Below are 16,103 nucleotides of genomic sequence, written 5' to 3'. Positions count from 1 at the left end.
TAAGATATACCTATATGTTCCAGTATGTTCACTGGGGAGCCTTGTTCATAAATAGCTCCTGTAGCATATGCTTCATATTTTGCCCTTTTGCTCTTCACCTGTGAGTGTTTTGGATTTTTTTAAATCAATGCACATATCTTTTTTTTTTTTTTTTTAATTGGGGGATGTTGGGGAACTGTGTTTCTCCAGGACCCGTCAGTTCCAAATCATTGTCCTTCAATCTAGTTGTGGAGGGTGCAGCTCAGCTCCAAGTCCAGTCGCTGTTTTCAACCTTAGTTGTAGGGGGCACAGCCCACCATCCTATGTGGGAATTGAACCGACAACCTTGTTGTTGAGAGCTGGTGCTCTAACCAACTGAGCCATTCGGCCGCCCCCCACCTGTGAGTTGTTTAGTGATATGTAGTTGAAGAGTCTTGCACTGGCTCTGGAAATTGTAATTTCCCCTGAGAATCAGATTGAGACAAGCTGTCTAAAATTATGTAGATCATTTTAGACTATCCTGGTTTCGATAACTTTTTAAGCTAACTAGCTCAAACAGATCCCCTTAGCCTCAAAGTCCTTGCACATGCTGCACTATGAATAATGCATGTGCATTCCACAATGGATCCTTAGCCACATATTTTGCTACACATCATTAGGTAACATTTTAAATCCTAAAATATTAAAAATAAATAGAATACATTCTGTTTCTATGACACCATACTGTTAATATTAATGTTTCAAAAATAAATCCTGGAAATGTGACCTACCCATGGCTGTCATCTTGGAAATACATAGTAGAATGGAGATCAATTGGCCTCTCAAATCCATCCTGATGAGGATTAGTTATCACTGGACTTTGGCCCTATTGTGGAAAAAAGGAAAAGAGACCTGTCTTAGGGAATAAAAGCAGCCCATCTTCCAACTCTGTTGAGGAAATGTTTAACAAGACCTGATGAGCACATGAGTTTGTGAGGGATTTAAAGCCTTCTTATACCAATTATCCAATTTGACATTCCTACATTTTAATAACTCCTAAATGATAACTAGTAATTTGGCAAGAAACAGCTGAAGGGCTCTTGAAACCTTCTGAATGCCAGTAAACATGTAATTGAGAGTATTTCCTGACACTGCTCATTATTAAGATTAATTAATAGAGCTTCTCTTAATAAATGGTGAATTGGGTAGCTTGGTTTTAGAGACCAAGATACACATGTGATTACTGATCCAACCTCAGTTAATTTTTCTTTTGATTTTAGTTCATGTTTATTCAATAAAACTTAAAAGGTAGAGCTTTCAGACAGTTGGGATTTCCCTTCTATCTTGCTCAGTGAATAAAGCCTAGGAGGATCTGTTGCCTTACAGATTTAATTAAACCACAGACAAGCACTTTGAAAATATTATAAATCTCATCTTTCCTCTCTGGATACTCTATATGTAGAACAGTTTCTTTGCCTTTTTTCTGCCTCGCCAAGTATATTTTTCCTTCATCTTTTTATAATAGCAAACTCAACTGTTGTGACTTTTTTATTCCACAAGCTAAGTGTCTGTAGAAAATAGATTCAAAGTTTAAAAACTGCATTAGAAAATACTGTAAAGAAATTCAGTAAACAAATGGCAAAGCTAAGAAAAGATTTGCTACCATGAAAAAGGCTAATTTCCATAATAAGCAAAGAGCATCCACAATCTAAAAGAAGAATCCTGTAAGAAAATAGGCAAAATATATCAACAGAAAGATCACAGGGAAGAAAATACAAATGTTCAGCCTCACTCAAAATTAGAGAAATGAAAATTAAGAGAACAATGAAATGTTTTTTAACCTATCAGATTGGCAAAACACAAAGTTTAAAAACATCTAGTGTCAGTAATTATAGTATATGGAAATATGTACTGGTGTGTGTGCAAATATGGGCAACCTTGTTTGGAAGATAGTTTGGTTACTCCTATTAAGTTCTAAATGTGTGTACCCTTTGACCCTATAATTTTCTAGGAATTTATTCATTCTTGTTTACAATAATAAAATGGATTTTATTGCAATATTGTTTACAATAATAAAATGGAAATAACCCAACGATTCACCAATAAGTGACTAATTAAATTATATGTAGACATACAGTGAAGTTACTCTGAAGTTATTATAAATAATGCAATAGCTCTGTTTGGGCTTATAAGGAAAGATATCCAAGGATAAATTATTTTCCTTTCTAAAGTTAAAAACCTATTGTACAATAGCACAGCTGTGTGTTTATGATCACATTTAAGGTTTTTAAATGATATACAAGTATATATATTATATACTTTGTGTGTGCGTTTGTGTGTGTGTGTATATATATATATATACACACACACACATCTTATAAAATATCTGAAAGGACATAGGTGAACAATTATTAGTTACAGGTTCTAGAGAGAGACATTAGGTGAGAGAGGTGAGATGAGAATTGACACTTTCCACTTACCGCTTTTAAAAATTTCTCAATGTTATTTTTTATAATGAGCAAATATAGCTTTTATGAGAGAGAGAGACAGACATAGACAGAGAGAGAGAGAGAGAAGGATGGAAGGAAAGAAGGAATGAAGAAGGCAGGGAGAGAAGGAGGGAGAAAGAAAACTTTTGTAAGTAGTCAGCCTATCCATGTAATGTAGGAGTTTAGAGTACCGTCCTCCCTCAAGGGTATGTACATCTTTCTTGACTTGCGGGTAAGGACCAGTATGGCTGTGTTGGGCATACGCTGTTTTCTCTTGCTCACTCAGTCTGCTGGCAATTCTCCTCTCCTTCTAAGACAAAAGGAAAGGGTCAAGTCAGAAAGCTTAAGGGGAGAGGCTGGTTAAGGACACATCATAGACAATAATATTCTCAAATCTTATATAAAGGATGTATATAAAAATTATGAAACCAACATAACAGGTTTGATGCTTACATTTGCTAATCGCTGAACTCAAAGCAAAATTATCTTCCCTTTTAGGAGTTGGTAAATGAGAAAAACAGCCTAAATTTACTCCCAATACTTCGCCATAGGCAGATATCCTAGTATAACGGGGCTACTGAAAATTCCCTACTTTTGAATCTCTACCATGAGTACAATCAAGCAGAGTTAGAGTTATTCATTTTCCCTTCATCATGCTCCTGGGCACCCCAAAGTCCAGCTTCCTTCTCCCCGGCTCCTACTCCCTGTGATGGATGGAACTGGCTCACTCAGCAGCTCATTCAACAGCTGTTTCATGTTGAAGATTGTCTGTAACACCCACTGAGGAAACAGTGGCTCCCACTACATTCCTCATTCCTCTGTACTTTTAAGATGCTTCATATGGAGCCAAAATTCATGTCAGAAGTTCTTCATCTTCTCAAAATGTGGCAAAAATCAGAACTCAAAATATCTGTCATTTAAAATAAATAGTTATTGCGCTCTCTGTTATATTTCCCCTTGACAATACTTCTGTGACTCTACCGTTATTTGCTTGTGTGCCTACAATATACAAAGCACTGTAGGAGCTGCAAGATTAATGAGCTATAGCAATAACGAGTGCTTACTGAGTACTATTCTAAACACTGTACTAGAATTAACTGAATTAATCCTGATAACAACCCTAGAAATAGGTACCATTATCGTTATTCCTAGTGACCAATAAGAAAACTGCGGCACGAAAAGGTCAAACAATGGTCTATAAGGTCGGACTGCCAATAAGTGGCAGAGCCAGGAAGTCTGCCTGCATCCACACCTCAACCACTGTGTTCTATTGCCTCTCAGCAGGCAAAATACTGTGTAATAAAGCAGCAAGTGTTAAATGCCCTTTATGATATGAAGTCCAACGAGAATTCAGACAGAGAACTTACCTGAGTGGAATATTCATGGGGGTACGTGGCCAAGGGATTTTAAGGAAAATTTTGATAGGTGAAAAGTAGACAATGATTGCAAGCAATGCGGGTGAAAGTTTTCAACATCTGGAAATTTAGTGGTCTAATGAAATTTATTTTATTTTTATGAAATTGTTTATCCTGTCTGAACAAGCAAAATCTCAGCTGCAAATATAAATAACAATTACATGTGAACTAGGGTTAATTTCTTAGGAAATACCATCATTAGAATGATAAGGAAAAGTTATGTTTCATTGTGTTTCCCTTTCATCAACTCTCCTTAATTTAATAAGGCGATATGAAAGTAAAATTTAGAATAAAATAATAAAGGGGGCATTGTGTATATATTATAGATGTAGGTATATAGAGGTGTCTATAATATATAGATCTAAGTGTATCGATGTATCTATATATAATATATATATCATATATATGTATACACATTATATATATATATACATGTATATATACATATATATATATACACACATATATATACATATATATATATATTTCACCAATTCATTGCCTTGCCTTCATTTTCCAGATGGGAAAACCCACTTGGAAAAGGTCAGTGTCTGCCTAAACTTGTACAATGAATTAAGTGGCACAGCATTTCTCTAAACTCAGAACACACTTCTGGTCTGCAGCTCTTTGCTCAGCATTGCCACTATCTTAGTTTGGGAGGTATTTTTCTTATTCTGTTTAACACAGCACAAGGGAAACTCAAATAAGCAAAGGTTTTTCATGCACCTGAGCGAGGAACAAAATCAGGGTCCTTGGAGCATCAGGCTCATTTGATGCAAAATCCTTATCCTTTTATTCCCTCAGTTTTTTTCCCTCGAGACCATTTTCTCCACTATGTCCTAAAGGGTAATTAAGGCACTATCAAGAAATTTGGGATCACAAACAACAGATACCTGATAGCCAGACATTTCCATTGTTAATCATACAACAAATCTTCAACAAATCTGGTTGGTCTTCACTGAAATGTCATTTTAACTTTTGTTCATTAGGATTTGGTAACTGGGAGGGAGAAAAAGAAATAAACTGAAAATACCAGTGTGCTGTTCACTCTGCAGGGAAGATGCAGCTAAGCCAATTTTGTGCTTGGATCCATAAACAAATGCTTGTGCTATGTTTCCAGTAGGGTTTCCGTTGTTGTCTGTTTGAGGTTTTGCTCATAGTATTTAGCTAGCACTCTAATTGCCGGGCACGGTGGTAGAGAGACCTGGGGAGGCATGTGCTCCCAAGCTGAATTTATGTTCTTGGGAACATGCTAATTAGTAACTTTCTGGAAAATATACGGTAGTTACTCTTCGCTTATTATTTTGCAAACTATTGAGAATCTAGAGGAACAAACCTCCTATTTTGTGCTTCAGGGGATATTGCTTTATGCTTTCCTCAATCAATCCATTCTTATGAAAAGGCATCTCTGCCAGGTTATGTGGGGTGAGAAATTACCAACTGATGTTCTGTGAAAAGTGGGGTGAGACCCTACTATGTCTCTTACCCACCAGCTCCCCGCTGCCCAACCACCAATTGCCATAAGTTGAGGCTACTCTACAAGTCTGGCTTGATCCTAGGAAGCCAGGAACAGAAGATCTAACTTGAGGGTCTAGGGCCCTCTATAAATGTTGTTTCTAGGGAAGGAAGAAAAAGGGCAGAGCACAGCTACTCATGCTGATGGGATTTTCCTCTGGGGCCTGCATAGGAAATGAGATACTGCCTGAGTCATCTAGCCCAAAGCTAGCTTGTTTACTAAGTTAACGATCCCAGAGACATGATTTACCATTAAATTTATGTCCCACTTAGGAATAGAATAGCCAAGTTGGTAGGAAATCTATAATGAAATAGCTGTGATGGCTTTTTTTAAAGATAGATAGACAGCCAGATAAATAGATATATGCGTACATACCTACGAGTAAATACATACATAGAAAAAAAGATGACATAGATATATATGATATAATCTATATATATGATTATATGTATAGATATAAACAGATATAATCTATATATATATGACTATGCCTATTTAGTTATCTCTCATTTTCTTGGCCAATGAGAGAAGAGAAGGAAATGTGGAGATCTCTTCAGTAAATAATATTACTCATGTTGAGTGACATGTTGGCATTGATTTCAACTGAATACATTAGCCTCTGAAAAAGTAATTCTTTTAGGTCAAAAGTAGCTAATCACCTGAGAACAGGAAACATATCTCCAGAAATCAGAAAGATGTTTTGAAAACGATGGAGGGGGAATCCAGTTCTTATTCTGTCTTGGAAGACACAGAATAGAAAAATTCATAATTATTATTATAATTAGTATAACAACAGCTAACATTTCTTGAGGAACTTATTAAGTGCTAAGCATTGTTGCGAACACTTAATATGATGAACTCACTTTATTCTTTCACCACCACAGTAGTCCTGGGTTGAAAGAGAATAACGAACGATACTTCCTCCAACAAAGGAGTTGATTTTAAGGACACGTTTAATTGAAGGAGTGATGAGACAAGATATAGCTGGTACAGAGGCCTATTTGATGCTTTGCATAAGTCTGAATGTGAGACTTGGATTGCCGTCATATGTATAAATATATATAAATTAGGTGATCGGTCTGCTTTAATAAAATGTGTATCCAACCATTGGGTTGTAGAATTTTCAAAGATTTTATTTTTTGACAGGATGCCTGCCGTTTTTCTCTCTTGATTCCCGCTTGTTTTATTCATTTTGGGGTAGTTGCCAATTAGACCAAATTGGTAAGTATCATGAATGGAAAACATGAATTTCTTCTTAAACCCCAACCAAGAAAATTAACTGTAGAAACATTCATTTCCTTTAAAAATTCCTAACAATATCCTTTCCTATGATTGCTGTTTATCCCTATCTTGTCTAAATCATCAAAAATTAGTTACTCCCTATTATTTGTCATCCTAAAATATCACATAAGACACAGAGGAGGGAAATGAACATTTATTGAGGTCATAGTATGTTCCAGGAATATGCTAGATATTTTTCTTTATACCATCTCTTTTAATACTCACAAAAACATTCTAGATAGGGATTGTTATCTTCCTGGGTACAAACCTAAGCTGATGTGAATCTAAAACTCTTGCTCTTTTCACCCCACTTAAGTGAGCTTTATTTCATTCAAAAAGACACTGCCCTAAAATTCTGTTACCTTGGAGGATTTGGAGGTCATTGTTTCATTCAACAACTATTTGAACGCAAACTCTATGCCAGATATGGTTTAAGCATTGGCTTAGTTGGAATTAGTCATTCACAGAACTTTGGGTAGAGGATGGTGGTTAATTACAAGATGGCAGAGGAATTCACAGGAACAGCACAGAGGGGAAGTAGTCCAGGGTAAATACTTGGATGGTGAGGGTGGAGACAAACAGAGGAGCTCCTGATCCTGTACCCATGGCTACAGTCTTTCTTCATGTGACTCGTGGACTTCCCTTTGTCATCCTATGCCTGAGAATATATGAAGGAGGCTGGGAAGGCAAAGGGACGTTCAATTGTCATCACTGGCATCTTTTTGATCATTGCACCATCATCTAATGCATTGGGGTAATCATGACATGAAATTTTCCATCATTGAGCCCATAAATGTTCCATGAGATAAATAACAAATCTGTAAGTTAAAGGTCATAGTAGAACTTCATCCAGGGAGTCCTAGAAGTAGGAAGCAGTGAATTTTATTCTCATAGACTGACAGCCCTGGGTTCAAACCACATGACTTGAGAAGAGAGTTAAACTTCCTCTGGGAGGTTTCATGTATACCAGGAACATCTCATTGCTTTCTGTGGATGCTCTAATTTGTTCAGCCCAAATCATTCATACTTTCTACTGCCACTAGACTCAACCAGTTAAGTTTCTAATAGGTTCTTCTCATGATAACATAATCCTTCTCATTGGGAACCAATCTCTTCCTTGTTTCACTAAAGAAAGACTTTCCATATCTTTTTATCTCTTGTTTTTCTAGCTTCTCCTCCTTCCGTAATGCATAGGGACCTTATGTTCCACCCATTCCAAGCTATTTGCAGTTTCCCTTAAATTGCATACTCCATCAGATGTGTTTTTGTCCTGTTTGATATTTCATGAAATGCTCTACTCCAAATCCCTACTCTACTTATTGGCAAAATCTACACTCCAAATCTCAGCTCCAAAATCTTCTCTTTATGAAATCTTACCAGAAACCACACCCACACACACCCACACTCTGTGACCCTGCTAGGTTCAGTTATTCACTACACCCTCTCTGTTCCCACAGCACTCTGTGTAAACCTCTGTCACAATACCACCTCTTTTGGCAGAGTGCTTATCTGTCTACCTACTTGTACAGCCTTCAGCACCTGTAGATTGTGAGCTCCTGGTGAGCAGAGGCTGAGTCTTACTCATTTTTTCATCCTGTAAACCATACACAGTGCCTGGCCCAGGCAGGTAGGTGCTAAATAAATTTTTATTGTAAACATCAATATTTGGTTTTCTGGCCTCATTTTTAGCTCTGGTTTCCAGCTTGACATAAAAATGTAACAGAGAAGCTTAGATAGTAAAAGCTATAAAGGAAGGACAAATAATAAAACAATATTATATAGAAAGACTCAGGGAAGATAAATGAACAGAGACATGTACAGGCAAAAACCATCATGCATGCTTCTAACTGTCATAGGCATGAAAGCGTTTACTCTGGGATCCCAAATTTGACTGTGTTCCTGTCAAATGGTGATTATTGTTAAATCATTTCCATCTTATTGATTTATAGAGTTTAAGAATATTTATTTTTTGTAGCTTCCAGTGTCATCGTTTCTTCATTATTTCCATTTATGCAGAAAAAGAAATATCTATTGATTTTTCCTTACTTATTTAAAATGATAATTGGACATGGATGCTTTTCAGTCTGGATTAGGATTCCCCCATTTAGTAGAAATGCACAGCTAACTTTAGGAAGTTAGACAAAGGTAAAATTAATGGGAAAACTTCTGCTGACTGGGTACTTTCCTGCCATAACCAACAATTTTACAGTGGGATATATTTAGAGAATGAAATTCCTAGCGGTCTTTAAAAAAATGTATGCTGAAATTTTAATTTTGTTGAGATGGATGAGGCCAGGGAATTTATCATAGGACCCTTAAAAGCCACTTCCTAAGACTGAAAATAATGTGTCCCTCCTTTCAAAAGATTATCTGGCACATTTCAAACCATTGAAACTGATGAATGTAAAAGTGAAGCATCATCCATATAGGCTTGCAAAATGACTAGGAGTAGTGCCCCCCAGATGTCACTAATAGAGTTGTCATATGTTTTAACATAATAAAAATCTTTTAACCTTGAACCCTTAGCTAACATTCATTAACTCCTGGGAAAAAAATGAGAATAATAGACATGTTATGCCCTTTTACTGACCAAATAAGCAAATAGCTGATTTTTTTTTCTTTTTTGGCATCCATAGCTGAAACAAATAATCAGCTCTTCCCCTCACTGAACAGGCTGTCCCTGTTTTGTGACGAGGACAATTTTCAAAAGCTGCGTGGAGTACCACATGCCACAATCCTGCAGACAGACACTAAAGTCCCAAATCTCAGGCAGAAGAAGCAACAGTTCTTCTTGGCTAATGAGCATTGGCATTTCTGGGACCACATGGGGTTTTGTGGATAATTCCTGCTGGAGTGAGTCAGGGTGAAAAAAACAGGTGCACCTTTGCTGAAACGCGGGGGGGGGGGGGGGGGGGCGGGGTTAGGATTGTAGAGTCAGCTTTTCTGGTCATCAAACAAATCTGAGCTGAACCCTTCCTCATTAGCAGCTTTTCTTCTACCCAGAGGGAGAACACAGGATGTGTGTGCTGACTTGGGTGCATATCAGGACTTATTATGAAATTGTAGGGGAGATTCTGAAGAAAGCGGCAATTAGACATGGAGTGCCTGCCTCAGGAGTTTGGGGAGACGTGGAAAGCTCACGTCGCCCTTGTATAGCTATTCTTAGATTCTGTTTGCTCGGCATGCCTAGAGCAGGCTTTATTTTGTTCTGTTGATGTATTTGTTTCCATTATTCCAGTACTAAGAATCATTGTAGTGAGTATGAATTTATTGTTCATAAATGTAGGTATGTAAGGAATGTCCTATAGTACAATTTTTCCTAAATTCAAATGAATCCAATTCTAAGCCCCTTCCTATCAATTCGATCTTAATCTTTATTAAGCCTCTCTATCTCTCTCTCTGTCTCCCTCTCTCTCCCTCTCTCCCTCCCCCCCTTCTCTGCCTCCTCCCCATACCTCCCACCTTCTCTTCCCATCTTTCTCCCTCTCTCTCTCTCTCCCTCTTTTCCCCTCTTTCTCCCCTCCCCTCCCATATTTCTGTCTCCTGTCCCCTCCTCTCCTCACCTCTCTTCTCTACTTTCCTCTCCTCTCTCCCACTCTCCCTCTCCCCCTCCTCTCTCCTTCCCTCTCTTTTCCCTCTCTCCTTCCCCCACCCCCTCATCTTCCCCTGCGACTCTCCTCCCTCACACTATTCGCACCTTTCTCATGCTTACAAGTTTATCTGGAAAACTGGAAAAGGGCCTCTTAACTTCCCCCAACCAAGGTTACCACTGATACAACAACTGCCCAAGCTTACGTAGTTCCTCACAGGAAGAGGGCTTCAGTGGTCCCGCACTGACGAAAGCTAGTGGTGTCTTTGCTGCAGCTGGTATCACAGGTGCCTGCGGTACAGCAGCCTGAGGTTCAGCACCCCAAGACACATGTCACACAGTCCCCCTCACACCAGATATCTGTGCGAATCCAACCTTTATAAAGCATACCCTTGGGTGGAAGGAGACAGAAAAGTAAAGAAGTAAAATACACAGTGTATTAGAGAGTGATGAGTGCTAGGAAGAGAAATAAAGCAGAGAAGGCAGGCAAAGGAGGGCAGGGAGGGAGCTGCCATTTAAAGAGAGAGGTGGCAAGGCCTCCCTGAGTAAAGACTTGGAGGAAATGAGAGCGCACGCTGTGTGGTATCTTGGGGAAGACCACTTCTGGACAAGGGAATAGCAATAAAAAGGCTGAGGTAGGAACGTGGATGACATGTTGGAGGAACATCAGGAGGCCTGTGTGGCCGTGTGGGATGAGCAAGGAGGAGGCAAGGAGGCCAGAGAGGGAACCAGGGCAGATCCAGTGAAGACTGTGAGACCTTTTGCTTTCCCCTTCACTCTGTGTGAAATGGGAGCTTGCCGAGTTTTAAGCAAAGGAATGAGTGGTCTCGTATGTTTCAACAGAATTGCTTTATCTTCTGAGCTGAGAGTAGCCTAAATCATGACTAGGGATAAAAACAGAGCTACCAGTTAAGAGAAAATAGCAATAATCCAGGCAAAAGCTGGTGCCGGCATAGACTTGTGGTTGGGGAGATGAGAAGCAGTCAAATTCTGGCTATAATTTGAAGGTAGAGCAGATGAGATTTACCACTGAATTAAACATGGAGTGTAAGAGAGAAAAGGTAAGTCAAGGATGACTCCAAGTTTTGGGGGGCTGATCAGCTAGAAGGATGGAGTTGCTATTTATTAGGGTTGGGAAGTCTGTGGGATTGGGATGGCAGCTATGAGACAATATCAGGAGCTTAGCTTTGAGTGTATTTGATATGTCTCATAGCATGTGTGGAAATCTTGAGAGGGGCGCAGTTATGTGAGACTGAAGTTCAGTGATGATATTTGGTCTGGAAACATAAATATGGAAGTTGTCAGTGTGAAGACAGTACATGAAATCATTTGAGTGGATGAGATCACCAAGGGAGTGCGTGAGGACAGGACAGGAGAAGACTAAGAACTGAGCCTTGGGACATTCCTTCTACTAGAGGTCAGGGAGATGAGGAGGCCTGATAAAGAAGATGAAGAGGGAGCAGCTAGTGAGGTAAGAGGGAAACCAGGAGAGAGTGCTGTCTGGAAGCCAAGTGAAGAATGTATTTCCAAGAGAAAGGCATGGCCAACTGTGTCAAATGCCACTGACAGGTCAAGTAAGAAGAGTCCTGGGAACTGACCATCAGGGAGATTGCGAGCCCCTTCTCCCTGTCCCAGAGTTAAGTAATTTTCTCCCTGTCTCACCTGTACCACCTCTCCCCATCAAAGTCACTTGCTTTTCTCTTCTTCCCTTTCAGGACATCAGTGGCTTAGGTTTTTAACAAAACTATTGAGGAGATTTCAGGTGAGCCATGCAAGCCTCTCCTGAGAAAAGACAGCCCAGTGGGTTCTTTTTGAAATGAGGAGAAGGGAAAAACCTGTGGAAAACAAACCATAAATTTACTCTACAAATGACCCGGCTACACAGAAAAGATATTCTTTACATTTAAGCAAAGTATCAAGTAGAGAATGTATTAAATATAAGAAAGCAATTTCCAGCAGTGCGATGAAACCCCTATTGAAGTAGGATGAAGTGGTAAGGGGACACTTTTTAAATAGTTGGTTCTAGGTGCTGAATTGCAAGAAGAATACGTTTCTTCCAGTACAGGCGTATTATATCAATCTTGTACAACTAGAACAGGTGTCAGTGGTTGGCTTACGCAGTCAGGTTTCCAACTTGGTTAGGTTTTCATTGATCACAGGCATACTCAGGCCATGGCGAACTAACAGATGGTGTCTTATGTGAATCATTTGTATCACATTAGTTAGACCCAAAGGTTGGCAAACTGTGGCTTTTGGGCCACAAATCTAGTGCACCATCTGTCTTTATAAATAAAACTTTATTGGAACACAGCCCATGCCCTGCTCTTTCTTTTCTGTACCGTGTATGGCTGTTTTCAAACTACAGTGGCAGAGTGCAAAAGAGCCTGTCTCGCCTGCAAGTTTGAAAATATTTACTATCTGGTCTTTAACAGAAAAAGTTTGCTGACTCCTGGTTTCGACTTTAAAATAGAGTCTTAGAAACATGGCATGGGTGTTTCAGTCCTACGCCACAGGCTTTCATCTTAATTTACTCCAGGGGCACATCTTAGATTTCACATCTTTTCATAGGCGGAAATCTGTTCTCTCTGTAACTTTATGCCAGGGCATTGGTTTCCAAAATGTGGTCCATGGACTGGAAGCAATAGCATTGCCTGGGAACTTGTTAGGAATGGACATTCTCAAGTCCCATTCTATACCTACTGATCAGACGCTCCGGGATGGGGCCCGGCAGTGTGTGTGCTAACTGCTCTGTGATTCTGATGCGTGCTGAACTTCAGAGCTACTGTGCTAGAGCAGACCCTGATAAGAAGAGCTGAGAAACGAAATGGGCATTTCTTCACACTCCTTCCTGCGATAATTTTCAATGCACAAACTAGTTCTCTGCACATTAGAAGAAGGCTTTTGAGAGCAGGCCTTAGAGTGCTACTTTGTGGTGTAGCACGTTAGGATAGCCCACTTTCTAGAATGATGGTATTAGCACTTCCTATTGCAGTCAAATGATCCTTAGTAGCAGTAGGAATAAGCCAAGTGACTGTGTCACACAAACATGGCAGAGCAGGGTAATGAGGTTAAACACCCCCAGTGATTAAGGACCCAAAGTACTCATTACATGGCAGTAGACCACGACTGTCTCCTGATTCCTCATCATGTACTCTGATGTGCTTACGTGATAGAATATAATGAGGCATTTATTTATAAGAGAGAAAAGTAGGAGGGATTTGTTTCCAGCACCATCATGGCTATGCTAGGACATGGGAAAAACTTGAAGCCGATAGTTTCCCCCTACAGGATGTACGCAGGTGCTGCTGTGTTGTTCTTGCTATTTTCCTTTGCTTAATGATCTAATCCTTCCCTGCATCTTCTTCCCTCTATGTATCTAGAAGGTCTATCTCTGCTAATGAACAGCTGTGGTTTAAATGCAGCTAGAAACCTGATCCCAGGACTCACAGAAGGGCAACAGTGAGGTATGGCCTTTTCGAGTCAGGAAGAGATGTACCAAAGGCACAGTGAACAAACTCAGGCTCCTTTCTAAATCTCTGAGGTTGGCATCTGTTTTGAAAATCTGCCAGAAATGAACTTGAGACCCGAAGGAGAGAGATAGACTGACCATATGTACTGGTTTGTCCAGGACTAAATAGTTCCAGTTTATACCTGTCATCGCAGAATAACTATTAATGATGACCCCTTCACTTGCAAACGTGTCTTGGTATTTGCATGTTAAATTATAGGGTCACCCAGTAGACTGCAAAGAGTGCAGACTCTGCATTTTTCTAACAGGTCTCTGTTTGAAACCCAGTTTAGACATGCAATTTACTCTCTATGCCTCAGTTAACTTGACTGTAAAATGGGGATCCTAACATCTCTGTCACAGGATTGTTGAGCAGATTGAGTAAGCATATGCAACCCGCCTGGCTGAGTGCCCAGTACCTGGTAAGCGCTCAGCAACTGCTACTTGCCCTAAGGGGAGAGAGATTGCCATCAGTCAACTGGCCCAGTGGACTTCACCACACGAAATCTTTCACTGCAATCCAGAGATTCATAAGCAACCTTACTTTGGCTACATTTGTCATTAGCTCTTTTCACATGTTGCAGTTGTCATTTCCTTTTAAGGAGCTATGACATCAAGAAAAAAAACTGTTTTTCAGAGAAGGCCATATGTGCACTTAAAAAAATAAGTTCATGTTCACAATCTTGAATCGGAGGCTCAAGTTTGTTAGCTGCTGCTGCAAAATGAAGCCTGGGACAGAAATGACAGTATTGCAATTCATGGGGTTGAAGCTTGAAGAAGCCACATAAATTATACTTCTCTTTTGACAAGTTTCAAATTGACTGAGATTTGGACACTGTAGTCAGGCAGATGGAGATCAAAATATCATTTTTATTAATGATGAAATTGTTGGAGATGATGACCTAGTGTGAGGGCCAAATGTGTTCACCTGCTCACCTCAGCCCCTAGACGTTCAACCAGAGAAATTTGGGTTTACAACAGATACTTTTACTAATGTCACAGACTGGCACTAGGTACCTGGGGGAAAAGGAAGAAAGAAGCTAAATCCTCTCTAAAACACTTTTAGTAGATGAGTTCTATCCAATCAAGAAACACAGACATTAGTCACCACTGATCAAATTACTCAATTCTACATTTGGAGAGGAGTAAGGAAAGGCCAAGCGGCTAGGTGTGTCACACTATGTGGAGCTCTCTCCACATGAAAACTTGAAACTAGAGGAAAGAAGGCTTCCCATGACATTGTCATTTGTATTTTTCACCAAGGATTTAGCCACAGTAAAGATTTGATCAGACTGGACTTAAGTTACCTTTTGGAAAAGATGCCCAGATAATCGAATAAAAATGTATCACTTTTGGGGCCGGCCTGATGGCTCAAGTGGTTAGAGCTCCATGCGCCTAACTCGGAAGGCTGCTGGTTCGATTCCCACATGGGCCAGTGGGCTCTCAACCACAAGGCTGCCAGTTGAATTCCTCGAGTCCCGCAAGGGATGGTGGGCAGCGCCCCCTGCAACTAAAATTGAACATGGCACCTTGAGCTGAGCTGGCACTGAGCTCCTGGATGGCTCAGTTGGTTGGAGCACGTCCTCTCAACCACAAGGTTGCCAGTTCGACTCCCACAAGGGATGGTGGGCTGTGCCCCCTGCAAGTAGCAACGGCAACTGGACCTGGAGCTGAGCTGCGTCCTCCACAACTAAGACTGAAAGGACAACAACTTGAAACTGAACGGCACCCTCCACAACTAAGATTGAAAGGACAACAACTTGACTTGGAAAAAAGTCCTGGAAGTACACACTGTTCCCCAATAAAGTCCTGTTCCCCTTCCCCAATCAAATCTTAAAAAATAGTAATAATAATTTAAAAATGTATCACTTCTCCCAACTATTGGTCAGAAATGGGATTAAATACCACTACTCGATCTCAAATAGTCAGTGCCCTTCCTTTGCCATATTGACAGTTGACTATTTTAATAACCTTGGTGGTGAATGAAGGTCACTCCTAGCCTACAGCACCTTAGCTGCTAAAACATATCAATCACTTCATAGGGAACAGAATTTAGGTTTCCATTTCAGTCACAATTCCCTATTTATTTCAACTAGAGGAAGTAATAGCTTTCATGGACGTGCTTCCAGCAAGGGGAAGGATGTAAACCATTATTTACATCTTTCTCCTCAGTGGCCACAGGACACAGGACTCCAGCTGGGTCCAATTCTGAGAAATAGCAAGGCTTCAATTTAACAGTATGAGATAGCTGAACTGAAGCTGGCCGTTCAAGTCCCGAAGAATCTGGACTCTTCCAGACTTAATCCAGATGGACAAGTGAAATGTGAACACCCACCCATGTCACTCA

At 39.9% G+C, this 16,103-nt stretch overlaps 1 protein-coding gene across 19 annotated transcripts in view; it reads left to right on the top strand.

The window, feature by feature from the left end:
- Positions 1-16,103, top strand: part of TRPM3 (transient receptor potential cation channel subfamily M member 3) — an 820,394-nt gene that overhangs the window by 604,603 nt on the left and 199,688 nt on the right. For 10 of the 19 annotated variants that reach the window (XM_074330560.1, XM_074330553.1, XM_074330550.1 and 7 more), the window contains one exon: positions 6,525-6,599. The exons of the other annotated variants lie outside the window; for them this stretch is intronic. In XM_074330560.1, coding sequence (XP_074186661.1) covers positions 6,525-6,599 — 75 coding nt within the window. The remainder of the gene's footprint in view (positions 1-6,524; positions 6,600-16,103) is intronic. 19 annotated transcript variants of the gene reach the window in all.

Source organism: Rhinolophus sinicus, linkage group LG04 (assembly GCF_036562045.2).
Source record: "Rhinolophus sinicus isolate RSC01 linkage group LG04, ASM3656204v1, whole genome shotgun sequence".
Lineage (NCBI taxonomy): Eukaryota > Metazoa > Chordata > Mammalia > Chiroptera > Rhinolophidae > Rhinolophus > Rhinolophus sinicus.
Note: the sequence above shows the minus strand (reverse complement) of the source record. Positions and strands in the feature narration are given on the sequence as shown.